This window comes from Jaculus jaculus, chromosome 17 (assembly GCF_020740685.1).
Source record: "Jaculus jaculus isolate mJacJac1 chromosome 17, mJacJac1.mat.Y.cur, whole genome shotgun sequence".
Lineage (NCBI taxonomy): Eukaryota > Metazoa > Chordata > Mammalia > Rodentia > Dipodidae > Jaculus > Jaculus jaculus.
In genome coordinates this window covers 6,410,921-6,438,881 of record NC_059118.1, presented here as the reverse complement: position 1 = coordinate 6,438,881, position 27,961 = coordinate 6,410,921, and the positions used below count along the sequence as shown (strand labels likewise).

The following is a 27,961-nucleotide window of genomic DNA, read 5'->3' as shown; positions in this document are numbered from 1 at the left end:
TGCTTGCTTTATCTTTGTACATCTGGTTTACATGGGATCTGGAAAGTTGAGCATGGATCTTTAGTCTTCACAGGCAAGTGCCTTAACTACTAAGCCATCTCTCCAGCCCTGTCTCTTAAATAAATAAATAAAAAGAATTTTAAAGGGCTGAAGAGGTGGCTTAGCAGTTAAGGTATATGCCTGTGAAGGCTAAGGTCCCAGGTTCATTTCCCCAGGACCCACATAAGCCAAGTACACAAGATGGTGCATGAATCTGGAGTTCATTTGCAGTGGTTAGAGGCCTTGGCGAGCCCATTCTCTCTATCTTGCCCTCTTTTACTCTCTTTCTCTTTCTCCCTCCAGTAAATAAATTTTTAATTTTTAATTAAAAAAATTTCAATAAGCTAGTCACTCAAAACTGTTGGAATATCAGAAAAAAAAAAATTAAACTACAAACCAAAATTACAAAAGGGAAATCAGTGTGCCATGAACACACCCAAAGGAATCACCGGCCATGGTATCCGCTCTGCTTACTCTCTGGGCTCCTCAATTCAGAATGTTTTAGTAGAGGCTGGGGAGATTGGCTCAGTGGATAATGTGCTTGCTGCACAAGCACGAGGAATTGAGTTTGGATCCCCAGTGCCCACATAAATGCCACACGTAACAGTGCATACCTATAATCCCAGCACTGGGGCACACAGGCAGAGAGTCCCTGGAGCTCACCGGCTAGCTAATCTAGCTGGATCCATCAGCCCTAAGTCTAGCAAGACAGCCTGTCTCAAAGAATAAGATGGAGAGCCTCTAAGGATAGCCCTCACCCTCTGGCCTCCACGTGCACACACACACACACACACACACACACACACACACACACATTCACGCACACGCATATGAACAAACATGATTGTGGTGGTTTGGATGTAAAATGAGCCCCATAGGCTCATGTGTTTGAGAACTCGATCCTCCCCCCTGCTCACCCCCAATGGTGGCACTGTTTTGGAAGGTTCGGGAATCTTTAGGAGGCAGAGCATTGCTTGGGGAAATGGGTCACTTGGGGCTGGCCTTGCGGTCTTATAGTCCAGCCCATTTGCTGCCTTTTCTCTCTTTCTCTCTCTTTACTTCCTATCTGCTGGGATCCTATGGTGGTTTGATTCAGGTGTCCCCCATAAACTTAGGTGTTCTGAATGCTAGGTTCCCAGCTGATGGAGATTTGGTAATTAATGCCTCCTGGAGGCAGTGTATTATTGGGGGCGGGCTTATGGGTGTAGTAGCCAGTGTCCCCTTGTCAGTGTTTGGCACACTCTCCTGTTGTGGCTGTCCTCCTGATGTTGGCCAGGAGATGACGTCCACCCTCTGCTCATGCCATCATTTTCCACTGCCATCATGGAGCTTCTCCTTGAGCCTGTAAGCCAAAATAAAGCTCTTTTTTCCCAAAAGTTGCTCTTGGTTGGGTGATTTCTACCAGCAATGCCTGACTGCAAACCCTGACTACAACAGTAATGTTTGTATCAAGGAGTGCTTTCATTTGCTGCTAGACACCTGACTGTGTGGCTTTTGCCCTTTAGAACTGGTTTTTCAAGAGGAATGTTGATAAATTTGAAACCTTGGCCTAAAAGACTCCTTGCAGTGCTGTAAGTACAGCTTGATGGACTATTCTGGTCAGAGTTGCAAGACCAGAATGCAGTAAGAACTATGGACTGTGAAGTTTGGCTTATGAGGGTGAAAAGGAGCTTTGTCTGGACTGGGCTACACGCAGTTTGTGTGAGAGGCTTGCTGTTATGTCCACATCCTGAGAATTCATGCAGGGTTGCAGTACATAGAAACAGACTGGTGTGTGCAGAGGGATATGGCACAGAAAGAAATCTTTGGGCAAAAACTTCTGCCTGTTCAATTGCAATCATATGAGAGTTTACAACCATTGAGATTGGGCCAGCTGACCTGCACTGGGATGATAGAAGAATGTAGACTTTTCTTTTTTTTTTAAATTAATTAATTAATTTATTTATTTGAGAGCGAAAGACAGAGAGAAAGAGGCAGAGAGAGAGAGAGGAGAGTGGGCGTGCCAGGGCTTCCAGACACTGCAAACAAACTCCAGACGTGTGCGCCCCCTTGTGCATCTGGCTAACGTGGGTCCTGGGGAATCGAGCCTTGAACTGGGGTCCTTAGGCTTCACAGGCAAGCGCTTCACCGCTAAGCCATCTCTCCAGCACAATGTAGACTTTTCTCAAGGAGACTGAGTGCTCAAGAAGTGTCCTATTCTTCAAAGTCTGCTTTATTCCCCCCCTGGATTAACCCAGGTGGCACCCCACCTGTATTGTGGAGTATAAGAAATGCAGGAAAGAGAGGGTCATTGAATTTGCAACATGGTGTTGTGTTTTGGAAACAGCCATGGGCAGTGTGAAGCAGGTTTGCTGGATGCCTGCATGGAGACCCAATGTAGCTGATAGGATGAACCTTGAGTTGCAGTGGAGACCCAGTGGAGATGCCAGGACCATGAGATGGCTGCTGAGGAAAGCTGCCAGCCCCGATGAAATTTTCCAGGACCATGAGTAGCCTAGCTGGAGAGGTGGAATTAGAACTCCAGAGACTTGTTACTGGTTAGGATTATCAGCCTTAGAGACGTGTCACTGGCTAGAGTTGTTGGTCTTAGAGCTACAGAGTTTGATGGTTTGTGGGGGGAATTTTTTTTTTTTTTTTTAGTATTATAGCTCAGTTAAAAGACTTTGGACTATGGGGATGTTTGATCATTAGGATTGATAAAATATGTATGTATGTGTGTGTGTATATATGTGTGTGTGTGTGTGTGTGTGTGTGTCCCATAAACTTAGGTGTTCTGAATGCTAGGTTCCCAGCTGATGGAGATTTGGGAATTAATGCCTCCTGGAGGCGGTGTATTGTTGGGGGCAGGGGGCTTATGGATGTTACAGCCAGTGTCCCCTTGTCAGTGCTTGGCACACTCTCCTGTTGTGGTTGTCCTCCTGATGTTGGCCAGGAGGTGATGTCCACTCTTTGCTCATGCCATCATTTTCCCTGCTGTCATGGAGCTTGCCCTCAAGCCTGTAAGCCAAAATAAACCTCTTTTTTTTCCCCACAAGCTGCTCTTGGTTGGGTGATTTCTACCAGCAATACGAACCTGACTGCACCAGATACCTAAAGCTTCCAGCTCGGGTCTGTAATATCTTCCCCAATGTGATAGACTCTACTTTCTGGAACATTGTAAACTGAATTAAACCCTTTTCTTTCCATTACTGCTCTGGGCAAGTGTTTATTCACAGCAATGAGAAAGTAGTTGATACACGCACACACACACACACACACACACACACACACACACACACACACACACACAAGCCAAACATTGTAATAAACACTATGTCATAAACATAAACATCCATTTACTTTATTTGGTAACAACACTGTGTTTAATAAATTTTCTTGTATAAAGTTTACTTTACACCGATCACATGCCATGTGCCAGACTCCCTCCAGTATATAAAATTTGTGTTATTCCTTGACAACGTCCTGAATTTGCATTTCATTTGTTGAGAGGCGCTTGCTTCCTATCATAACAGAACTAGTCACTTGATAAATTGTTTCTTTGCTAAATTCCCAGTGAACATTTTCCCAGCGGGGATATTTCACTTTCTTATCGTAAAGTGCCCCCCCGTGGCATGGGTATTGCTACACTGTCTTGGAATCTGTGACCTCTGTCCACGGGCTACAGTGGTTTATGAGCTGTCAATCTGTAAAGAGCTGTCTGGGATTATCTGGCTCAAGATAAGGGGAGTGGAACCATATTTCATTGTGTTTTCTGTCAAAATAGAATTTGTGAGCACAAGATATCATGGTCGAGCAAGAGTGAATGAAAATTCCTCCAACTGGCCTGGGGTCTCTAGAACATGGTTGTTGTGGTGTCCTGGCTGGGCATCAGAGCTGCGTAGTGGTCTAGGGATCAGACTTCGTAACTGGGAGTGGGTTGCAGGTGCTTTATTCACTGAGCCATCTCCCGGGCCTTCCCCATGTGATGACATTTGTAGTGTGGGGCAGACAAAGGGGATGGCTAAAAAATGGGCTTGGAATATTCTTTCCTGGTCATTTAAAGGCAGAGGCGCCAACACTGCTTCCACACAGGGAGCTACACGTGTGAAGGTCAGGAGTAAGACGTTACAGGGAATAAGGTGCCATATATTACCGGAGACCACCACTCCTGGGTGATGGGTGCAGCAGATACTGGCTCTACATGTTAAGCCACATGGAAAGAAAAGGTCAACAGTACTAGAACCTCCCAATTTCCAAGAAAAAAAAAAAAAAGCAGGAATTCAGATTTTCATGTAATGACTCTATTTTTAAACTATCTATTGACAACTTCCGTATAAGCAATATACCATGATCTTAATCCCTTCTCACTATACACTCTTTCCCCTTCCCAAGCCCCCTCCACTGAATCCCTTCTTTCCAGCTAGTCTCTCTTCTATTTTGAGGTCATCATTTTCCCTCTCCTGCAAATCAGTTCTTGTACAGATAGTGTCACCACTGCGGGTCATCAATATCAAGGCCACCTTTTGTGTCTGGAAGGCAGTGTCGTCAGCTTTCCTCCCTTCCCTTGGCTGTTAGAATCTTTCCCTCCGCCTCTTCCACAATAGCTCCTGAGCCATGGAGGCTGGGATGGAGATGTCCTTCTTAGGGCTGAACACTCCCCCAAGGCTCTCTGTTTTTAATGTTGGGATCAACTGTATAAATTAAAACCTAAGGGCTGGAGGGATGGATGGCTTAGCTGTTAAGGCACTTGCCTGCAAAGGCTAAGGATCCCAGTTTGATTCTCCAGGACCCACGTAAGCCAGATGCACAAGGAGGCGTACGCATCTGGAGTTCATTTACAGTGGCTGAAGGCCCTAAAGTGCTCATTCTCTTCCTCTCTCTTTCTCTCTCTGCCTCTTTCTCTGTATTAAATAAATAAATAAAATAACCTAAGGACAAGGGGCTGGGAAGATAACTCAGCAGTTAAAGTTACTTGCTCACAAAGCCTGCACCAAGGTTCAACTCCCAAGCCACCCACATGAGCCACATGCAAAAATTGGCACAAGCACCCAGCATTTGTTTGCAGCAGCAAGTGACCTTGGCACACCTACACACACACACACACACACACACACACACAGATACACTCACATACACATATGCATGTAGTATAAATAAATAAATAATTTCTTTAAAGTTAAGGAGTTTTAAATTTTTTTGTTTTATTATTTATTTGAGAGAGGGAAAGAGGCAAAGAGAGAATGGGCACAGCAGGACTTCCAGCCACTGCAAATGAACTCCAGATGCATGCGCCACCTTGTGCATCTGGCTTATGTGGGTCCTGGGGAATCGAACCGAGGTCCTTTGGCTTTTCAGGCAAGCACCTTAACCACTAAACCATCTCTCTAGCCCCAAGGAGAAGTTTTTATTTCATTTCACTTTTTGGTGTGTATGTCTGAAGGGCATTTGCGTGTGTGCATCCCATGGGCACATGTGCAGAGGCCAGAAGTGAGCGGTGACCATTCCTCGGGCTTGAGAGTCCCACCTAAGAATCAAGCTTAGCAGCGTATGGAGGGAGAGCAGCGACGCGTGCAGGGACACGTGAGAGAGTGCTGGAGAATCCGACCTGCTCGAGAGCAAGGGAGTGCGCAGGCCCGACCGTCTCGCCACCGGGCCTCTGAAGACGTCTCTGCGCAGAGCAGAAGTTTAACTCCTCTGCTGTCATTTGAACGTGCCCAACATGAGGACATGCCCAAGACCAAGAGGCTGAGTTCCAAGGCGGCTGAAGGGCCAGGACGGTGCTTGTCGGGGGGGCAGACACGCGAAGGGCGGGGCGCGGGGAGACGGAGACGATCAGACAGTGTCAACATGAAGAAACCAGCCCGGGCAGACCGCCTTGTCGTGTGTGCGCCTCGTGTTGTGGCATGTAGGTGGGACGGTGTTCAAATGAGCATGTAGCTGCATGTACCCAGGTGCCTGTGACCAGACCGGCTTGGCCAGGGCCTTGCTGAGGGGAATGATGTGAGTGGGAAGTGCCGCCATGCGCAGCCTTTTGTCCAAGCTGATGTCAGTGTGAGTGACTCAAGAAGGCTGCAGCTTGTCCTTGGTGGCGTGGGGTGGGGGGTGGGGGGGGCGTGTCACACAAGCACATGTACATACCCTCCTACTCCACACACATGTGGCTATGCATGCGTGCCTCCTTCTTTTTGGATACGTGTGCTTGTGTGTGTGATGTGGTGTGTCTAGGAAGGGGGTATGCACGTGCATGTGGCCTTTCAAGAGCTTCACGCTCTAGCCTGCTGCCGAGTGCTGGCCTGTGGTGGCCAGAGAAGGCGGACACTGGTGTCTCTCTTCGTTCTTCTGTCTGTTCTTATTTTGAGTCTCTTACTGATCCTGGCGTTTACAGTCTTTTCTGTGAGCCCCAGCCATTCTCCAATCTCTGTTCTCTGGGGCTTCAGGTGCACGAGGCCACATCCGACCATTTATGTGAGCTCTATAGATTTGAACCTGGTGGTTTTGGGCCAGGCCACCTCAGGCTCTCACACTTGCGTGGGAAGGGCACCTAGCCACTGAGCCATCTCTCCAGCCCATGTGGCTACTTCATAGCAGCAGCCTGAGGCCAATGGGTGGCTGAGAACTCACACTGTAAGTGTGGGCCATGTCCGCTCTGTTCTCCCCAGCTCTAAGGTAGCCTCTATATGCATAGGCCAGGGAAGAAAAGTGGGTGTCTGTGGTTAACCCACAGTCAAAGGGACAATCCGTGGTGGGAAGAGGGGAACTAAAAATATGAGGTCTTACCTCAAGGGGCTCCAGTCATCACCAGAGCTTAAGACTCTGCCCTTTTGGGAGCCTAAGGCATTCTTGGACTGAGGACATTTGGAGCCTGACCACTCTGTTCAGGGACTCTTAAAAAATGTATTTATTTGCAAGCAGAGAGAGAAAGAGAGAGAGAAAAAGAGAGAGAGAGAGAGAGAATGGGCATGCCAGGGCCTCTAGCCACTGCAAATGAGCTCCAGATGTATGTGCCACTGTGCATCTGGCTTTACATGGGTACTGGGGAACTGAACCCAGGTTATTAGGCTTTGCAGGCAAATGCCTTAACCACTGAGCAATCTCTCCAGCCCAATGACTTCTTAAAATATTCCTTCTTAATAATAAGGTTTCAGGGTGGAGTCATGGTCCCCCTCAAGTCAAGTATTTCAGGAGAAACTGAGCCCAGGGCTATGCCTCCTTTTTGTACCAAAGTTCTCTAGTGAGCAGGACCAGAATGTTGAAGGTATTTGGCTCAGATAGAGTACCCTCCTCCAGGAAGCCTTCTTGGGTTTTTAGGCACTCTGAAAATATTTGCAGGCTGTCTTACCCCTAAACTTCCCAAACATTTCCTGAGCAACTTTAGGCCAAAATGTCCTTTCCCCTGTGCTCAGGCGTCCTGGCTGGCTGCCATTTTCTCCTTCACCATTGGTCAGAATTCTCTCTACCTTTCAGCTCCCTCCTCCAAGCAGGGTACAGCCCCCTAGGTCCCTTGCTCTCTATCCCCTCCAGGGAGCTACAGACCCTCACACGCCTGAAGACTTCTCTGCTAATACCTTGGGAGAAAGTCAAACCAAATTGCTGATTGTGGAGGCCAGATGGGAAGGGAGACAAGACTACCTGTACTCTAGGCTGGAGAGATAGCTCAGTGGCTAAAGGCCTTTGCTTGCAAAGCCTGATGGTTGGCCCCCGTTCAGTTCTCCAGTACCCACATAAAGCCAGAGGCACAAAGTGCCACATGCATTTCATTTGCAGTGGCAGGATCAGAGATTCATGTTCTCTGGGTGTGCTTGTCAATAGATAAATAAATAAAATATTTGTTTATTTTTTTATTTTTATTTTTTAATTAGACAGAGGGGGGAATGGGCTTGCCAGGGCCTCCAGCCACTGCAAACAAACTCCAGACCCATGCACCACCCTGTGCATCTGGCTTATATAGGATCTGGGGAATTGAACCCGGGTCCTTAGTCTTTGCAGACAAGTGCCGTAACCCCTAACTCTCCAGCCCTAAAATACTTTTTAAGAAGACTAAATGGCTGGAAAGATGGCTAAATGGTTAAAGGCATTTGCTTCCAAAGCCTACCATCCTGGGTTCAATTCTGCAGTGCCTACATAAAGCCAGATGCACAAAGTGGCACATGTGTCTGGAGTTCATTTGCAGCAGCAAGAGGCCCTGGAATGCCCATGGGCTCTCTGGCTCTCCCCTTGCAAATAAATAAAATATTAATGAATTATTTTAAAATACAAAAAGACTAGATCCACTCTGTCTATGGTGTAGGCCAAGGAGCTGTCCGGTAGAGGTCTGCTGGACAGGAAAAGGGCCACACAGTACGGTGACCACCAGGGGGCAGGACACACTTGCTCAACTACTGATCCATTCTGGGGCAGGGCCTTATACTTAAGCAGGAAGTGTCTGTAAGAGGGAAGAGTGCTGCCCAGGTCTCCCTGGGGCTCAGATAGAGGACGTTTCTGGGGAAGGAACAGAAGGGGAAGACAGCTAGCTCTCTAGGAAACCCTGGTGTCACTGATCCAGCATCTGATGGAAGAGTGTATGTGTGATGACAAGCAAGTAAGGAAGGCTCATGGCATTGAGGGCAAAACATGTGCTGTTGTTCCCCCCTTAGGGATGATGTCCTGAGACACCCTTGATAAGGTGAGTTTACTGCCTGGCATTCCTGATACCTTGGTCTCCTGGGTCCAGCTGGAGTTCACACCCACCCCAGCCCTCCAGCCCGAGCATGTAGCCTCGCTCTGGTTACTTGAGCCGGCAGAGTCCTCACTCTGGCTATAGCTGGTTTGCATTTTCCTTTCAGCTACAGATCTGCGCTCTAAGTGATGCTTGTTCCCTTTCCTCGAGCAGATACCAGTGGGCTAGAAAGACGGATGGCTCAACGGATAAAGGCGCTTACTTGCAAAGCCTGTCAGCCTGGGTATGATTCCCCAGTATGTACGTAAAGCCAGATGCATGCACCTGGAGTTCGTTTGTAGTGGCAAGAGGCCCTGGTGCACCTACGTACTCTATTTCTCTAAAAGATAAATAAGCCAGGCACGGTGGCGCACACCTTAAATCCCAGCACTTGGGAGGCAAAGGTAGGAGTACTGCCATGAGTTCAAGGCCACCCTGAGACTATGTAATGAATTCCAAGTCAGCCTGGGTTAGAGTGAAACCCTACCTCAAAATAATAATAATAATAATAACAACAACAATAAATAAATAAAATCTTTTTAAAATATTTTATTTGAGAGAGAAAAGAGGCAAATCGAGGGAGCAAGTGCAAGAGAGAATCGGCATGCCAGGACCTTCAGCAGCTGCAAACAAGCTCCAGATGCATGAGCCACCTTGTGCATCTGGCATTAAGTGGGTCCTGGGGAATCAAGCCTGGGTACTTTTAGTTTTGCAGGTAAGCACCTTAACCACTAACCCATCTCTCCACCGCCAGTAAAATCTTTTTTAATGGGGCTGGATATCTTAGTGGTTAAAAGTGCTTGCTTGCAAAGCCTGATAGCCTTGGTTCAATTCCCTAGTACACCCTTAAAGCCAGATGCACAAAGTGGCACGTGCATCTGAAGTCTGTTTGCAGTGGCAAGAGGCCCTGGTGTGCCCATCCCCTGTCTGTCTCTCTCACACTCTTGCTCTCAGACAAATAAATAAAAGTTATCAGTAGGTCCAGTTTACCCACAAGTTAAATTCCAAGTCCAACCCGGTCTTCTGGACCCTCTTCCCCTGTCATTGTGCCCACTGCTCCTTGATGCAGCCTTCTCCTTGCACACTGGACGCAGAAGTGTCTCACCCACAAAAGTGAGCCTTTAAAGATGACTTTCTTAGTATCAGCTCCTCTGTGGTGGCTCCCTGGACTGCCAAGGGCTGCAGGCCACTTCGAATGCTTTGCCTGGGGCACTGGGCCAAGCCTGGACCAGTGAAGCATGGGCGCATACTTGATGTGGGTGTGGCATGGCCTGTCTAGGCTGGGTCAGGCCTGTTTGGAGCTCTCTGCAGACTCCTGGACTGGTTCCCAGTACAAAAGAAGGGATGCTTCCTAGAGAAATGTCACCTGGGTTGTCCTAGAGCGAGACAGAGACAGACAGACAGACAAGAGATACGAAGACTGACTCACATACCTGTGTACCCATCCTACTAACCACCAGGAGTTTTCTTCTACCCAGATCTTCCTTCCCTTCCCTGGGGTGGTTTGAATGTGAACTGTCCCCAGAGCCTCGTGTGTTTGCAATTAAGCTTTGTACTCAATCCTCAGCTGGTGGAGCCTTTGGGAGGTGGAGCCTTGCTGGAGGAGTTGTCCCCTGTGTGGGTCTTGAGGTATGTTAGTCCAGCCCACTGGGTGTCCAAAGGCGACTTGCTCTTTTTTTTTTTTTTTGGTTTTTGAGGTAGGGTCTCACTCTGGTCCAGGCTGACCTGGAATTAACTATGTAATCTCAGGGTGGCCTTGAACTCTCAGCGATCCTCCTGCCTCTGCCTCCCAAGTGCTGAGATTAGAGGCATGTGCCGCCACACCCGGCCCAACTTGCTCTTTTTAAAAATTATTTATTTGTGAGGAGAGAAAGTGTTTGGACACACCAGGGCCTCTTGCCACTGCAAACAAACTCCAGATCCATGCACCACTTTGTGCATCAATAGACAGCTCAGTCTTGCTGTTCCCTTCCAGCTGCTGTGGCAAGAGGTGACGCCCAGCTACTGCTGTGCCATGCTGCTCCCCTCATAATGAGTCATGGACATACCATTCAGGAATTTCTTTTTCTTTCTTTCTTTCTTTTTTTTTTTTTGCACTGCTGAATAGAATTCCAGTGTCCATAGGTACTATGTTTTCATGATCCATTCATCTACTGATGAGCATCTAGGTCGATTCCAGTTCTTAGCTATGGTCAACGGGGAATCTTCTAAACATGTATCTACTACTCTTTCCATGCCTTCCTTCTACATAAAGTCCAGTGTGCTTCCTGGTTTGTACCTGTTTGCTTGACCAGAGCCCCATCCATCGTCATTAGAGCCCGAGCCCCAGCCATTTACAGGCCATGATCTCAACGCCCAGTCCCCCCCACTAGGGGCGACCTCATCCCTCACCTCACTCTGGCATCCCCAGAACAGTCTCACCCCTGCTCTTCCTCCCAAAGGCCCCCTCCAAACTACAGCTCTACTAGAGTCCAGACCAGGCTGCCCTCCCCAATGCCTCCCATCTGTCCTCCTAGCTGCCCCCATCCACGGCCCTCAGGGCTGCGCTCACTGGCCACAGCCTCATATCCTCCTGCCCTTGGCATTCTAATGTCTGCTCTTTCAGTATGTGAAGCACTTTCTTTTTAGGATGTGATCTTTTTTCCATTTGCCTTTTAAAAAAATCTTGTCCAGCCTATTTAAAAAAGTATACTTGGGCTAGAGAGATGGTTTAGTGGTTAAGGCACTTTCCTGCAAAGCCAAAGGACCCAGGTTTGATTCCCCAGGACCCGTGTAACCCAGATGCACAAAGTAACGCATGCATCTGGAGTTCATTTGCAGTGGCTGAAGGCCCTGCTGTGCCCATTCTTGCTCTCTCTATCTATCTCTTTCTCCCTCAAAATAAATTAAACATTTTTTTAATTGTACTTATAACCAGGCATGGTGGCACATGCCTTTAATCCCAGCACTCAGGAGGCAGAGGTAGGAGGATCACCATGAGTTCGAGGCCAGCCTGTGACTACAGAGTGAATTCCAGGTCAGCCTGGTCTAGAGTGAGACCCTACCTCAAAACAAACAAACAAACAAACAAACAAAAAATAATAATACTTGAATAAAAATTAATTCAGGCTGTGGCTGAATAAGAGAGAATAATTCACACAAAAAAGAGAGCTTACCTAGCATACATGGGCCCTGGGTTCATTCCCAGCACCAAAACATAAAAATCACATTAAAGCCATCCTAGAACAAGGGCACTGGACGATGGGAGTATGAGAAATGTGACTTCCACCAACATGTTGGCAGTCTGTCCATGTTCCCTGGTATCCCTTTAACTGTTTTGGGGCTTCTCTGAGGCTTGGTGTGTGTTGACCTCAAATGGCTGGTCCCTGGGACGTCTTGGTTCAAACTCCCAGAGAGCTCCAAAATACTTCAGCAAGGCTTAAGAGCTGGCACACAGACAATGCTCAATGATGGTTGAGTGTTCAAAGACAGTCAAATTAATCCATCTTATCCTTTGTAATTTCTGTAGTTTTTTGTCGCTCAGGACTTTCCCATCCAACATAAAAAAGTAATTATCAGGCTGGAGAGATGGTTCAGTGGTTGAAGGCACTTGCTTGCAAGGCCTGATGACCAGAGTTTGGTTTGCCAGTACCCACGTAAAGCCAGATCTAGAGTAGCATATGAATCTGAAGTTCATTTGCAGTGGCAAGAGGCCCTGGCATGCCCATACTCACTCACTTACTCTATTTTAAAAAAAAGACAAACGCATTTTTCTTACAGTAGTGCAAGTATCTGGTGTTGTTTCCAATGGCAAAAAGAGCCCGGAACAACCCTAAACACACACACAGTATTTACCCTTATTTGTTTTGTTATATTTGTATTTTTTAAATTGTTTTTGTTTATTTTTGTTTATTTACTTGAGGGCGACAGAGAGAGAAAGAGGTAAGAGAGAGAGAGAATGGGCGCGCCAGGGTCTCTAGCCACTGCAAACGAACTCCAGATGCGTGTGCCCCCTTGTGCATCTGGCTAATGTGGGTTCTGGGGAATCGAGCCTCATACAAGGGTCCTTTGGCTTCACAGGCAAGCGCTTAACCGCTAAGCCATCTCTCCAGCCCTGTATTTATTTTAATATTTTATTTATTTTACTTATGGGGGTTGGAGTGGGAAGAAAACAGGCACACCAGGGCCTCTAGCCACTGTAAACGAGCTCCAACTGCATGTGCCACCTTGTGCATCTGGCTCACATGAATACTTGGGAATCGAACCTGGGTCTTTAAGCTTTGCAGGCAAGTGCCTTAATGGCTAAGTCATCTCTCCAGCCCTTTACTTTTTCTAATTGTGTTTATTTATTTATTTGCAAGCAGGGTGTGTGTTGGGTGGGTGGGGGAGAATGGGCATGCCAGAACCTCCAGCCACTGCAAATGAATTCTTGATGCATTCCCAACTATACATCTGGCTTTATCTAGGTACTGGGGAATTGAACCTGTATGGTTAGGTTTTGCAGGCAAGTGCCATCTCTCCAGCCCTATTTTCTTTCTTTTTTTTTTTTTTTGTATTTAGTTGTTTGATTCATCTTGATTATGCTGGCACAACTAAGGCAAAGATAAATTTCCTCCTCTTGGCTAATCAATTGGCATAGCGATTTAAACATCTTTCCTTTATCTGCAAAACAAGGATACTGTGTTATCTAAGACACTTTCAGTGAGATATTATGCAATCATTTATAATGATAGTTAAAATGGCTATGTCACCACATGGAGAAAAACGCTAATCTTATCACTTTAAATGTTTTTTTTTTTTTTTAATAGCCACATAAAATCGTGTCAGTCTGTGCAGGCAAAGGCAGGGAGAAAATGGAGAAAAATAAAATTGATTTAAGGGTGGGACAGAGCTATGGGTAATATTTTTCTTTGACTTCTATAATCGATTGAATTTTTAGATGAGGAGCTTGGAGAAAGTGGACTGAAAAGATAGCAAGGTGCTTTTCTGCACGAGCTGGAGACAGTTTCAGATGAAGGTAGCAGTCTCTTGGCAGCAATCTCAAGAGGCTGATGAGGGTTGAGGACCCAGCTAAGGAATGAATGGTGACTAGAGAGTTCCAGAGAGTCACAGCTACAGCCAAAAGGGAAAGACTTCCCATATGAAAGCGTTCCCCATGGCCCTATACCCACAGGTGTGGAGGTCTTACTGAACCAAATGAACACAACTGTCCTAAGTGCCTCCACTTGGGCTGGAGAGGTGGCTCAATGGTTAAGGCGCTTGCCTGAAAAGCCTAACGACCCAAGTTCAATTCCCCAGGACACACATAAAGCCAGATGCCCAATGTGGCACGTGCATTTGGAATTTGTTTGCAGTGGCTGGAGGCCCTGGTATGCCCATTCTCTCTCTCTCCCTTTGTCTCTTTCTCCTCTATCTATCTCTGTTTGCAATTGAATACGCTTTTTAAAGTACCTCCACTTCCTTGACCCAAGGAACCCAGGTCTTAAACATGTGACCCAATGAGCTCAAGTGCTTCCATATTTGCCAGGCTTCTCCCACCAGGCATTAGGCACCAGGAATGGTTATGTTTGTGGACATACACCCTGAACCATAGAAGGAGCAGAACCTTAGGCCTCCCCACACAGCTATCTCTGGAAGGCCCTTTCTGATCATTTAGGACTTTTAAAATTAAAATTAAATTCAGTGAATACTTGAGTCCAGTAGAACTCTGTAACAAGTGACAGGCATTAGAAGTCAGGACATGAGAAACTCTTATCACACCTGCCAAGGCTGAGGGAACACTCCAAAGAGGGAATGCTGTGGAAGAGAGGTGTTGTTCAGAACAGAGTGGCCAAGGCATTCACGACCTCACAGTGTCTCAGCGGCTGTCTTTACTTGCATGATATTGGGCCCATCAACATATCATGGATGATGGAGGAGAGGGAAAAGAAGACATCAAAACAGAAGGGGAGCTAGTTGAAAAGGAGGACAAAAGAAAGTATTGGAGGGGGTTTAACCAAAATTGATTATGTATATTATGAAAACGGTCAATAAAGCTTTTTAAAAGAGAAGTTGGAGCCGGGTGTGGTGGCACACAGCTTTAATTGTAGCACTCCGGAGGCAGAGGTAGGAGGATCACTGTGAGTCCCAGGCCAGCCTAAGAGAGCCTCCACCTCCAAAAACAAAACAAAACAACATCAACAAAAAAAGGACAAAACTAAAAAAAAAAAAAAAAAAAACAGAAATTGGGACAAGGGAAGTCCTGGGTGCCACAGGGTCCTCAGCATGACTGGGAAGTACTTGGGAGGGCTAGAGAGGTGAGCCCTGGGGTCTGGGCTCACACCATGCCTTGCCTTCTTAACCAAAAAGTTGAGCTCGGCTGCCCCAGGCTGTCGCTGGGGTCCCGAAGGTGTTCTGAGAGGGGCATCTGCTCCTGGGCACCTGGCGTGCCCCTTCTCCATGCACCCCAGCAGGATGTCACTGGAGGTCTGGAACTTGGAGGAGCAAGTTGCCTAACAAACTACCTTTAGCGACAGGAGCCCCCGTACCTGGGCGGCCTCCCAACAGGGGACTCCGATCAGGTGGAGGGACCACGGAGGTCCTGAGGCTGACCCCCACAGGGGGCGCCCCCGGAAGTGTCCGTTCACACTTCGGGTGTCACGGTTGGAAGGCACGTGGCTCCCAGTTCCCACGGAAGTGAAGGCCCAGGGGGTTTAAAGCCACGCGGCGACGGGACGAGCCCGCCGGGCCCCCAGGTGCGCGCGCAGGAGGGCGGAGCCAGCTTTCGTTCCTCCGCCCTGCGCGGCCGGCCACGCCCACCACACGTCACGCCCCCTTTCCTGCCTCCTGATTGGCGGAGCGCGCGCGCGAGCGTGCCCGGCCCCGCCCTCCTGCGGCCGCGCCCCGCCCACCGGCTGACAGCGCGGCCGGGGGGCCTGCGAGTTGCGAGCCCGAGGCGCGGGCCCCGAAGGGCGCAGACCCTGGAAGCCCGGGGGACGTTTTATCGTCACGCCCGTGCCCTGGCCGCCACCCCAAGCCCGATGGCGCCCCAATAGCCTACACATGCATAGTCCTTGCCCAGCCCGGAGCGACATAGCCTCCCTCCCCGCTTTGGCCCCATAGCCATGGTCAGGCCCCCCACAAACTGCAGAGCACCCGTAAATGGCCCAGGACCCAGGCCACCCCCCCCCCCACCGTGGACATCCACAGCCCCCACGTGCCCCGAGGACGCCCTGCCCGGCACACTGCATCTCAACCGGAGCGCTGATGTGGATTCCGCCCGCGCGCAGAGAGCCTGCTCCGCAAGACTCCGCTCTCCACCACCCACCCCGGGCCTTCCTATCTTAACCGTGCATCCTCGGGGTTCCCTCCAAAAAAAAACCCCTCCCCTAAACCAGCAGCTCCTCACCACTCCAACGCCCCGTCCTGGACCGACAGCCCCAGTCTCCGGTTCCCCTCTAGCCCCTCCGCGCCCACAGTTCCTTCGGCCAGGACATTCCTCCCCTCCCCCAGCATCCCTTTTTCACCCATCGCTGCCGACATCCGCCGCGGTCTCCGTCCCCCTCCCCAGTGAACGACCCCCCCCCCTCCTCCAGCCTCACCCCGGGGTCCTCCACCCCGCACGCCCCTTCAGCATGGCTCGGGTCCAGCTGCGGGCCCTGTTTATTCCATCCTCACGGCTCTCAGCCCAGCCCTCGGCCAGATTCCTTGCGCATCCCTCCCGCCAAGGATCGCGCAGCCCATTCTCCCAGGCTCCCGGGACACCCTGGGTCGCCCCCTACCCGCTGGCCCTGCGCCGCTTCCATCCGCCCCAGACCCCTCTCCATTGCGCACGGACGCCCCTCCCGCGCTGCGCTCATCGCCCCGCCACGCGGCCCCGCACCCCTCTCCCTCCTTTCCTCTCCCTCTCTCTCTTCTCCCTCCCTCCCTTCCTCCCCCCCCCCTCTCCCCACCTTCTCCCTCCCTCCGGCGGGCGGGCGGGCGGGCAGCGCTGGCGGCGGAGGCCGGTCCCCGGGCCGGGACACACCCACCCACCCGCCCTCCTTCCTTCCCTCCCTCCGTCCTTCCCTCCCTTCCTCCCTCCTCCGGCTCCCTCTCTCCCGCCCTCGCTCCGCGCTCTGCTCCTTCCCTCTCTCGCCCGCCCGCCCTCGGCTCCCACTTCCCCGCGGCGGCGCCGGGCCTCCAGTCCCTCCTGCTCCCACCCCCCACTCCTCCTCCACCCCACCCCACCCCACCCCGTGCGCGGCTCTCCCGGGCGCGGCTCCGGGGTTCATGGTGACGAGGCGGCGGCCGCTCGATCCCAGAGGCGGCGGCGGCGGGAGCTGGGGCTCGGGCCCCGGCCGCCTCTCTCGGAGCGCGGGGCCGGGCGGCGGGCGCGCCCAAGAGGCGGCAGCGGCGAGCGCCCCACCGCGCCGCGCCCCCGCACGCCTGGCTTGCGGGGGGCCGGGCCTGCGGGCGGCCGCTGAGCCGCGCACCCATGGACGGTCCGGCCATCATCACCCAGGTGACCAACCCCAAAGAGGACAAGGGCCGAACGCCGGGATCCAGCGAGAAAGGTGAGGAGGGGCGCGCGGGCCGCTGCGGTGGTGGTGTTGGGGGGGGGGGCGGAGGACGCGTGTGTGCACCCCACGCTGCCGCTGGAGTTCGCCAGGCACAGGCCTGGGGGAGGGGTGCCCCCGGCCTGGAGGGTGCGTGGGTGTGGGGTGCGCCTGGAGCAGAGGGAGGCTGCCAGGGTGCGTGTGCCGACGGGGCCGGGGTGAGTGTGCATGCGCGCGGCAAGAGAAGTTGTGATGGGGTGTGTGTGCGTGTGCCCCTGCTAGGTATCGTGTGTACACCTGATAAGAGCGACTGTAAGGGTGCCCCACGCCTGACAGGTTGTGAGTGAGCACTCGCAGGCCCAGTGGGATCTTAAGGGTGTGTATCTATAGATTGTGTGTGTCTGTGTGCGTGCGTTCCTGACACGCTACGAGTTTGGCCACTTACCTGATAGAGAGGTTTATTTGAACCGGACTGAGAGATTGTGGAGTGCGTGTGTGTAGCAGCCAGAGCCTGCAGGAATTGTATGTGTGTGACAGTTTGTGTGTGATTTTGTGCCTGTATCACCTGACTGGCTGGTTGAATGTGTTGGGTTCCTTTGTGTGTGTGTGTGTGTGTGTGTGTGTGTGTCCACACACAATGAGATCATTTGTGCATCTGCATTCCTGACCCAGAACGTGCACACGTGCGGGCCTGTCTGTGCACAGGACAGTGAGCTGTGACTGGGAATATTCAGGTGTCTGTGCAAGTGGGAGGGTGCAGGGTGTGGAGAGGCACAGACACCCCCCCCACACACACACACACACACTCATGCTGCTTCCTTTTAAGCTCTGGTCTCAGAGGACCCAAAGCCTGGCCCCTTTTAAGGCCCACCTTGTAACAGGCTGTTGGGAAGCCTGTGGGGGTTCAGGACTGTGTCTGTGGGGAGGGCTAGCCAAAGGCCCAGCTAGTACTGCTGCCCTTGATTTGTTGGGGGGGGGCACAAGTTGGTCCCAGTCCTCTCTTTTCCTTCTTGCTCTTATATTCTTGGTGTCTTGTCTCCTTGTATTTAGTGTCTTCTGTCAGGCGGCCCACTGCTTATGGTGTCCTTGTGTGCTGAGGTCTGACAGGCTGTTTTGAAGGACCAGGCAATCTGGCTTGTTTGTTCTGGAGACTAAAGCTGACTTCATCCTCTTCTTGCCCTGTGTGATCCCGACACCTGGACACCCCCTCTCCCTCCCTCGCAGGGCTCCCTTCCCCTGACCTGGCCACAGGTCTCTTTATTATCTACCTCCACCCTAGCAGAGCAGGAGGGGCGCTGGGCTCCTCCCCAAGAGCCGCCCCAGGGCAAGCCCACCAGAAAAATAGAGAAACCCCCGAGGCCCCTTCAGGCTGATACTTGTCAACCGTTTTGCCCTCTGTAGACAGTAAACATTGCCCATGTCTACAGGCTGGTTTCTTTTATGTAAAATAAAGACCTCAAACTCTTGTCAGACCCTATAAGTGAGCTTTTAAAAGAAACCTGCAAGAGGTTATTCCAGGTGAACCCCATGTCTTTCTGGGGTCAAAGCATCTTGGCGGTCTGGCCTTCCTGTGATAGGGGCTTGAGTTCAGAGGGCTCAGGCTGGGTTAGTCCCCTGAGGGAGGGTCTCGAGTCTGGTCTCCTCATCCACTGTGCACTAAATGCTTTTACGAGAAGCTTGGCCACGGGGAATTCTCAGCTCCGACCCGGAGAGGTGTGGCCTAGAGCAGAGAACTATTTCTTGGGGCCTCAGACCTCTGGCTGCTTCCACCTGACTCCCTGGGGCAGGTGCCTTGCCAAACTCCCCTGTTCCTCTTGCTGGCCAGACTTTTAAAGCAGAGTCTGTCCGAGCAAAATCCAGACCGTGCACACATGTACGAAAGGGCTGGGTTTGTTCTAGCCACTTGTTTACACTGCTTTCCATGACAGTCTTTTTTCACGTCCCGAACAGCCGGCTTGCTTGTTTTCTAGTGTCAGATTGGTTACTTGTTAACTGATTAGGGGAATTCCTTACCTGCACTCCCTGGGGCACGGGCAGCGGGCAGCGTAGCTGGCTGGCTAGCAGATCCTTCTTGCTAAAGTATTAAAATCTAACTCAATTGAATTTTTCACTGTATTATAGTTTTGGGTTTCCTCCCCGCTCCAAGGCAGGGTCTCACTCTAACCCAGGCTGACCTGGAACTCACTCTGTAGTCTCAACCTGACCTCAAACTCACAGAGATCCTTCTACCTCTGCCTCGTGAGTGAGTGCTTTAATCCTGAGTGGGACTAAAGGCCTGTGCCACCACACTCGGCTATAACTTTTAAAAAAAAAAAGTGGATATCATTTTGATCATCTGTAGTGTGGCAATAAACTTGAGCCAAATTTTAAAACACCGATGTCTTCTGATTAATAAACCACCAAACTTGTTCAACAATGTGTCCCACGTATGTTGATATCTTTAGATAATTTTCATGTATTTCACATTATTTTAAATGAAGACGATTGTTTTGTCGTTAAATATCGGGCCTGCAGTGTTTGCAGTGCTTTTTCTCCCCCTCACTTATGCTGCGGCCTAGGAATGACAGTGGCCACCCCTCGACTGAATGTGGGAGTTCAGGGAGTTCATGGAGGACTCCGCCTGGCCCACCAACATGCTGCCGTTCCACAAGCCTTTCTTCCCGTGCGCCGCCACCGCGGGAGTGCCCTGTACGGGCCGTGGTGTTTTGTGCTGGTGGAGTTACCTCCTGACACGTTGCCATGTGATTGTCACCACTCAGAGATGACTGTCACTCTAGTCTGTCACGCACAGTTTATTCCTTACAGTAGCATTTCATTCCGTTGACAGCAAGGAGACACAGAGATGAATTTCCCCATAAAGTTAACTCAGCCGACTTTACCATGTGCCAAGTTCCCCTGGTGGTGGGTACATAGCTCACCACCTTAGGAAAGTCAACATGAACAAGAAAGCCACGGGAGGGGAGATCGGAACGGCCAATGAATATTCAAAGTATTTCCACACTAGTCTGGTTAAACGTTTAAAGGACTGCCACTGTGCAAAGCGGATTTTTTGGAAAAAGGTAGTCTTTGGTAACCTTTTGTTAAGAAAGAAAGTACAAACTTTAAAAAAAAAAAAGTGATTTAGGGGAACTGGAGAGATGGCTCAACCATTAAAGGCACTTGCATGCAAAGCCTGAAGGCCCTTGGATTCAATTCTCCAGCCACCTCCATAAAGCTGGCCAGGAATTTGTTTGAGGTGACACACATACACACAAGATAAAATGTCATCAGTTTTTTTTAAAAAGTAATTTAAGCTGGTGGATGGCGCACACCTTTAATCCCAAGGAGGCCAGAGGCGCTGTAATTTCAAGGCCAACCTGAGAGTACACAGTGAATTCCAGGTCAGCCTGGGCTAGGGTGAGACCCTACCCTGACTCTTCCCTCTCAAAAATAAATAAATAAAGTAATTTAGTACTTTAGGAATGAATTTGGTTACAAGTAACAGAAAACTAGACTCCCGGCAGCTAAAAACCGAAGTGACTTTATTCCTGTGCTACAGTGACAACCAGCTGTGGCTTTAGTAGAGCAAGTCACTGATAAGAAAGTCAGTGTCATCATGATTCTCTTGGCTCGCTCTCTTTCTCTCTCTTTCTCTGTCGTTCAGTCGTGGCTTCCATCCTCCAAATGCCGTAGCCACCTGCAAGGCAGAAAAAAAGAGGCGATGCCTGTCCTGCCTGCCTTTCTCACCTGGAAAGCATAGCACGCCTAGGGGACCTCCAGCAAACTTTTGTTCGTGTGTAATTGGCCAGAACTGGGTCACGTGGCCTCAGCTGCAAAGAAAGTGAAGAAATTTCCAGGCTTTGCGGTAGGAAAGGGAGAACACTGGGGATAGGAGGAGAGAAAAGTGTGGGTTCCGCCAGCAATGGGAGCTATAGCCTCAGAGCCCCACTGGAGTTGCTGGCAGAGAGAAATAACCTCATTTGCTCTCAAAGAAACCCAGGTAAGGATTCTCGCCCATGACTGCCCTGTGTGCAGCAGCAAAAATCCGAGCTATGCTGTGTCAACAGGCAAATACGGTTAGACTAGGGCACCTGAGCTATTGGCAAGAACCGCTAAAGGACATCTAAGCATACGGACATGTAAACTTCTAAGACATTTTGATGGAGGAAAGGAATTTGAAAAATGGTATAAATAGTATGATTCTAACTTGGTTAAAAAAAAAAAAATCATCTGGGCGTGGTGGCGCACGCTTTTAATCCCAGCACTTGGGAAGCAGAGGTAGGAGGATCGCTGTGAGTTCGAGGCCACCCTGAGACTCCATAGTGAATTCCAGATCAGCCTGGGCTAGAGTGAGACCCTACCTCAAAAAAAAAAAAAAAAAAATCAAGCTCACAAAACTGTACACTTGTTTAGAAGGACTCACAAAAGTAATTTGAAAGGCAATAGACTGCCTGGAAAGATCCTCTCCGGGAAGAGGACTAGGGTGGCAAGTGAGGAAACTGCCTTTCGGTTTAAATATTAATGAAAATGTACTTGTGTTTTGTGGAGGAAAACAATTTTTTTTTTTAACTAAGAGGGAAATTTTTCATACCCCTTTGGAAGGAAAGAAATAATGTGAGGCGGGCTGGAGAGCTGGCTTAGCGGTTAAGCGCTTGCCTGTGAAGCCGAAGGACCCCGGTTCGAGGCTCAATTCTCCAGGACCCACATTAGCCAGATGCACAGGGAAGCGCACATGTCTGGAGTTCGTTTCCAGTGGCAGGAGGCCCTGGAGTGCCCATTATCTCTCTCTCTCTCTCTCTCTCTCTCTCTCTCTCGCTCGCTCTCTCTTGCACTTTCTCTCTCTCTCTGTTGCTCTCAAATAAATAAATAAAAATTTTTTAAAAAAAAAGAAAGAATGTGAGGGAATTGGGCAATAGCAAAACATGACCAAGAAACCTCAACTCATGTGCAATATATTACCAAGAACATTTCAAATGCTAGTTAAACAGCTAATTTGTTTGTGAGCTAAGACATTTTACTGTTGAGATTACTGCAGGCCCGTTTATTTGTGTGGATATTTTGAGCCCAAAGTGCTGGGTTATGCTTCCCACAAATGTTTTGATTCACTTAGCCTGAACTCAGAAAACTTTGACTTTGGGATACTAACAAAATTGTAGCAGAGAGCCAGGCTTGGTGGTGCACTCCTTTAATCCCAGCACTTCAGAGTCAGAGGTAGGAGGATTGCTGTGAGTTCAAGGCCATCCTGAGACTACAGAGTGAATTCCAGGTCAGCCTCAGCTAGAGTGAGACCCCACCTGGGGGGGAAAAATGTAACAGAGAGAAAACTCTTGGGCACAGTCATTTCAGATGAACAAACAGATTTGAAGTAGGTTCCATTTGATTAACTTTTTTAAAGATTTATTTTGAGACAAGGTCTCATGCCGTTTCAGTCTCTGCAAGGCTGCCGTGAACCAACCAATACTTCCACCTACACCTCCCAATTGTGCGTAGAGGTGTGTACCACTGTGCCCAGCTAATGAACTTTTTTTTTGTTTGTTTATTTGTTTTCACGGGTAGGGTCTCATCTAGCCTAGGCTGACCTGGAACTCACTCTGTAGTCCCAAACTGACCTTGAACTCACAAGTGATCCTCTTACCTCTGCCTCCCTGAGTGCTGGGATTAAAGGCATGCACCACCACACCCAGCTAACTTTATTTATTTACTTATTTGCAAGGACAGAGAGAGAGAAAAGAAAAAGAAAAAAAAACAGATAGAGAATGGGCACGCCAGGGCCTCTAGCCTGTGCAAACAAACTCCAGATGCAGGTGTCCCTTATGCATCTGGCTTATGTGGGTACTGGGGAATCAATTCTGGGTCCTTTGGCTTTGCAGGCAAGTGCCTTAACCATTAAGCTATCTCTCCAGCTCCCGACTTTTTAAAATTAGACTTTTATTTAGAGATAACTGTAGATTCATATATAGTTATAAGAAGTCAAAAAGAACCAGGTGTGGTGGTACATACCTGTGATCCGGGCGCTCCAGAAGCTAAGGCAGGAGCCTGACAAGATCACAAGTTTGAGGCTAGCCTGAGCTACCCAGCAAGGGCCTGTTGAAAGAAAGAGAGAAAGAAAGGAGGGACAGAAGATGGGCATCAGTCACACAGCGGTCATCTAGAGATCTCTACCCAGTTTCTTTCACTGTTCATATTTTGCAAAACTGTGGTATGATATCACAATCAGGATGTTGACAGTGACCTTCTCAAGACAGAAATTCCATTCCTAGGAGGGTCACTTCTGTTGTCCCTTATAGCCACACCCATCACTGCCCCCCACTGAGAATCATTAATCTGTTCTCTACTTCTAAAAGTCTGTCCTTTAAAAAGTCTTGCCGAGCATGGTGGTGCATACCTTTAATCCCAGTACTTGGAAGGCAGAGGTAGGAGGATGGCTCTGAGTTCGAGGCCACCATGAGACTACATAGTGAACTCCAGATTAGCCTGGGCTACAGCAAGACCCTACCTCAAAAAGAAAAAAAACTAAGTGGAACTGAATAGAATATGATATTTCCAAATTAACTTTATTCACTTAGCATGGTTCTCTGGCATCGTCTTGGTCATTACTTATATTAACGTTATGTTCTTTTTCTGTTGTTGTTTTGGTTTGGTTTTTTGAGGTAGGATCTTGCTCTTGCTCAGGCTGACCTGGAATTCACTATGTTGTCTCAGGGAGGCCTTGAACTCACGGCGATCCTCCTACCTCTGCCTCCTGAGTGCTGGACGTGTGCCACCACACCCAGCTAATGTTATGTTCCTTTAAAAAATATTTATTTAGGGCTGGAGGGATGGCTTAGTGGGTAAGGTGTTTGCCTGTGAAGCCAAAGGACCCAGGTTCGATTCCCCAGGACCCACATAAGCCAGATGCACAAGGGGGTACAGGTATCTGGAGCTCGTTTGCAGTGGCTGGAGGCCCTGGTGTGCCCATTATCTCTCTCTCTCCCCCTTTTTCTCTGTCAAATAAATAAATAAAAATAAAATAAAAAATATATATTTATTTAGAGCAAGCCCCTAACTCGAAAAAAAAGAAAATATTTATTTATTTCTTATTTATTTATGGGAGAGAGAGAGAGAAAGAATGGGTGTGCCAGGGCCTCCAGCCACTGTAGATAAACTCCATACATATGTGACACCTTGTGCATCTGGCTTATGTGGGTTCTGGGGAGTTGAACCTGGGCCCTTAGGTTTCCTAGGCAAGTACCTTAACCACTAAGCCATCTCTTCAGCCTTGATGTCATGTCCTTATTCTCATCTTCGCTGAGCACTGTGCCACTGTTCGATGGTGTGGATACACCACGGCTTGTCTGACTGTTCATCTTTTGAATGACATCAGATTATTTCTAGATTTGGGGTATCATGAATAAAGCAGCTGTCACCATACATGAACATTTTCATGTAAACTTGAATCCTTTCTCCTGGTAAGTTTACGTGTTTATTTGCTTTTACTTAAAAAGGAGCTACAAAATGTTTTCTTGAGTAAATGTAACCACTCTTCTTTCTTACAAGACAAGTTCGAGGCTTTCAGTTTCCCTAAAGCCTTGGCAGCACTTCTTGGGTCACTTTTTAGCCGTGTGGGCCTTCTCACAGGGGAGCATCGGCGGCAGCTGAGCACAGATGAAACTTCCGCCGAGGGTGGGTGATGCCAGGTGATGCCAGCCTCCCTTCATGTGCTTACTGTTTCTTGCCTGTCTTCTCTGGTGACATAGCCCTTCATATCTTATTCTAAGATTTCTCTTCTTTTCACTGCTGAGTTTTGAGAATTCTTCAGACAGTCTAGTTATTAGTCCTCAGATATGTGGCCTGAAAACAGTCTTACACAGAGGACAACTTTTAAAATTTGATATAAAAACCACACGCCTCTAACCCCAGCACTAGGGAGGCGGGGATAGGAGGAGCACCATGAGTTCGAGGCCAGCCTGAATTCCACGTCAGCCTGAGCTAGAGTGAGACCCTACCTCAAAAAAAAAAAAAAAAAAAAAAACAAACACTAATACATAAATATTTCTCTTTATAGATTATGTTTTGGGTGTGAGTTTAAGAATTTAGCGCAGCACCAGATCACAGAGATTTTTCCCTATGTCTTTTTTCCCCAAATTTACAGATCTATATTTAGGTGCACAATCTATCCTGAGTCAATTTTAAAAATAAATAAATATGGGGCTGGAGAGATGGCTTAGCGGTTAAGCGCTTGCCTATGAAGCCTAAGGACCCCAGTTCGAGGCTCGATTCGCCAGTACCCACGTTAGCCAGATGCACAAGAGGGTGCATGCATCTGGAGTTCGTTTGTAGTGGCTGGAAGCCCTGGCGCACCCATTCTCTCTCTCTCCGCCTCTTTCTGTCTCTCACTTTCAAATAAATAAATAAAAACATAAAAAAGAATAAAAATAAATAAATAAATAAATATGTATTTACTTATCTATTTATTTGTGGTGGGGGTTTGCACATGGGCATACTAAGCCCCATGTGTGGAGGCCGGAGGACAGCCTCAAGGCGTCTGTGCCTTTCCACTGTCTTTGGGGGAGAGTCCCAAGCAGGCGTGGTGGCACACGTTTTTAGTCCCCACACTCAGGAGGCTGAGGTAGGAGGATCACTGTGAGGCCGGCCCGGGGCTACAGAGTGAGCTCGGAGTGGTCTATGCTAAAGCGAGACCCCTACAGAAAAGATGACAGTCTCTGGCTGCTACAAGGGAAGCCAGTCTAGTTGGCCTGTCACCTTCAGATTCTCCTGGCTCTGTCTCCCTTTTTTTTTTTTAAACATATAAGAGTAGAACAATATCTTTTTAATATTTTGTTTATTATTTATTTATTTGACAGAGAAAGAGGGAGAGAGGGGGAGAGGATGGGCGCGCCAGGGCCTCCAGCCACTGCAAACCAACTCCAGACACATGCGCCCCTTGTGCATCTGGCTAACGTGGGTCCTGGGGAATTGAACCTGGGTCCTTTGGCTTTGCAGGCAAACGCCTTAACCGCTAAGCCATCTCTCCAGCCCTCTGCCTCCCATTTTTGTAGGCATGTTGGGATCACAGATGCATGTGCTGCTTCAAGTCTGGCTTTACACGAATGCTGGCGAGGCTCGGACTCAGGCTGGCTGGCTTTGGAAGCAAGTGCCTTGACCCACCAGGCCATCTCCCTAACCCTTAGGCCATTTTTAAAATGAGCTCCGAGTCTTAACCCCAGTGTTTCCACTGAGCTGTCTCCTTAGCCGGGGTTTGGTTTTGAATCCTGGGTTTTGTTCTGCTGATTTCTCTGCCTGGTTCTGTCATCAGGACTGTACGGTTTTCAGTCAACAAGCCCTGTGCATGTTTTATTGAATACACACTTGTGTTCTCTCTTTCTTAAGTAATTGTAAGTTCCAATCTTGGTGACCACTTGTTCAGTGCTAGTATAGTATATAAAAATAAAATTAGTTGACTTATCTTGCATCCTGTGCCTTGCTAAGCTCACTTCTTAGTCATGAAGGCTTGTGGGGGGAGGTTATATAGGCAACCATGTCATTAAATAAGAACAGTTCGTTTTCTTCATTTCTTCTGGTTTGCAGTGCCTTTTCCTTATGTTTTCTTGCTTTATTGCACTGACTACAGCATTCAGCAGCATGTTGAAACAGACTGATAAGAATGACCTCTTTGGGGCTGGAGAGATGGCTTAGCGGTTAAGCGCTTGCCTGTGAAGCCTAAGGACCCCGGTTCGAGGCTCGGTTCCCCAGGTCCCACGTTAGCCAGATGCACAAGGGGGCGCACGCGTCTGGAGTTCGTTTGCAGAGGCTGGAAGCCCTGGCGCGCCCATTCTCTCTCTCTCCCTCTATCTGTCTTTCTCTCTGTGTCTGTTGCTCTCAAATAAATAAATAAATAAATAAAATTAAAAAAAAAAAAGAATGACCCCTTAGGGGCTGGAAAGTAGCTCAGTGGATAAGAGCACTTGCTGTGCTAATGTGAGGACCCAAGTTCAATCCCCAGAACCCGCATAAAAAGCCAGGCATGGCCTCACCTCCCTATAACCCGTGCCCGTGTCCTCTTCGGGCCTCAGCGTGTGTATTTGCACACACCCATGCATACACACCCACGTATTGTGCACAAACACACACATACAATAATAAATATTTTTGCCTTGTTCCCATTCTGAGGGGAAAACCGTGATTTTCACCAGTAATATCAGATGTTGGGTTTTTTTTTTTTTTTTCAGATTTTTAAAGATATTTATTTATTTATTTTCGGTTTTCCAAGGTAGGGTCTCACACTAGCCCAGGCTGACCTAGAATTCACTATGTAGTCTCAGGGTGGCCTCGAACTCTTGGCGATCCTCCTACCTCTGCCTCCTGAGTGCTGGGATTAAAGGCGTGCGCCACCATGCCCGGCTGGTAGAGGTTTCACAATATTCTTGATCTTTGCAAAGAACTAGCTCTTGGTTTCATTCTTTTTCTCTGTTATGTTTCTGTTTGCTTTGTACTGTTTTCTGTTTGTTTGGGGTCCGTTTTACCCTTGGGTTCTTGAGGGCTGAGACAGTTAGAAACTTTTTCTTTCCTAAGGCATGCATGTGGTGCTGTGGGTTTCTAGCAGAGCACTGTGGCAGCTGGTCCCACAAATTTTGATATGTTCTTATTTTCCTTTTCATTCAGTTCCCTGTGCCTGTTAAATAATCTTTATTCTTTATATTTTGGTTTTGCTTTTTGAAGTAGGGTCTCACTCTAGCCCAGGCTGACCTGGAATTCACTACGTAGTCTGAGGGTGGTCTCAAATTCACAGTGATCC

The 27,961-nt window shown here is 48.8% G+C and overlaps 1 protein-coding gene across 2 annotated transcripts in view; it reads left to right on the top strand.

Annotated features, from left to right (window-relative positions):
* The first annotated feature begins 17,118 nt into the window (after positions 1-17,118).
* The window catches only part of Ctdspl (CTD small phosphatase like), a 157,755-nt gene continuing 146,912 nt past the window's right edge, over positions 17,119-27,961 (top strand). For both annotated transcript variants that reach the window (XM_045136506.1, XM_045136508.1), the window contains exon 1: positions 17,119-17,226. In XM_045136506.1, coding sequence (XP_044992441.1) covers positions 17,148-17,226 — 79 coding nt within the window. In that variant the 5' untranslated portion in view covers positions 17,119-17,147. The remainder of the gene's footprint in view (positions 17,227-27,961) is intronic.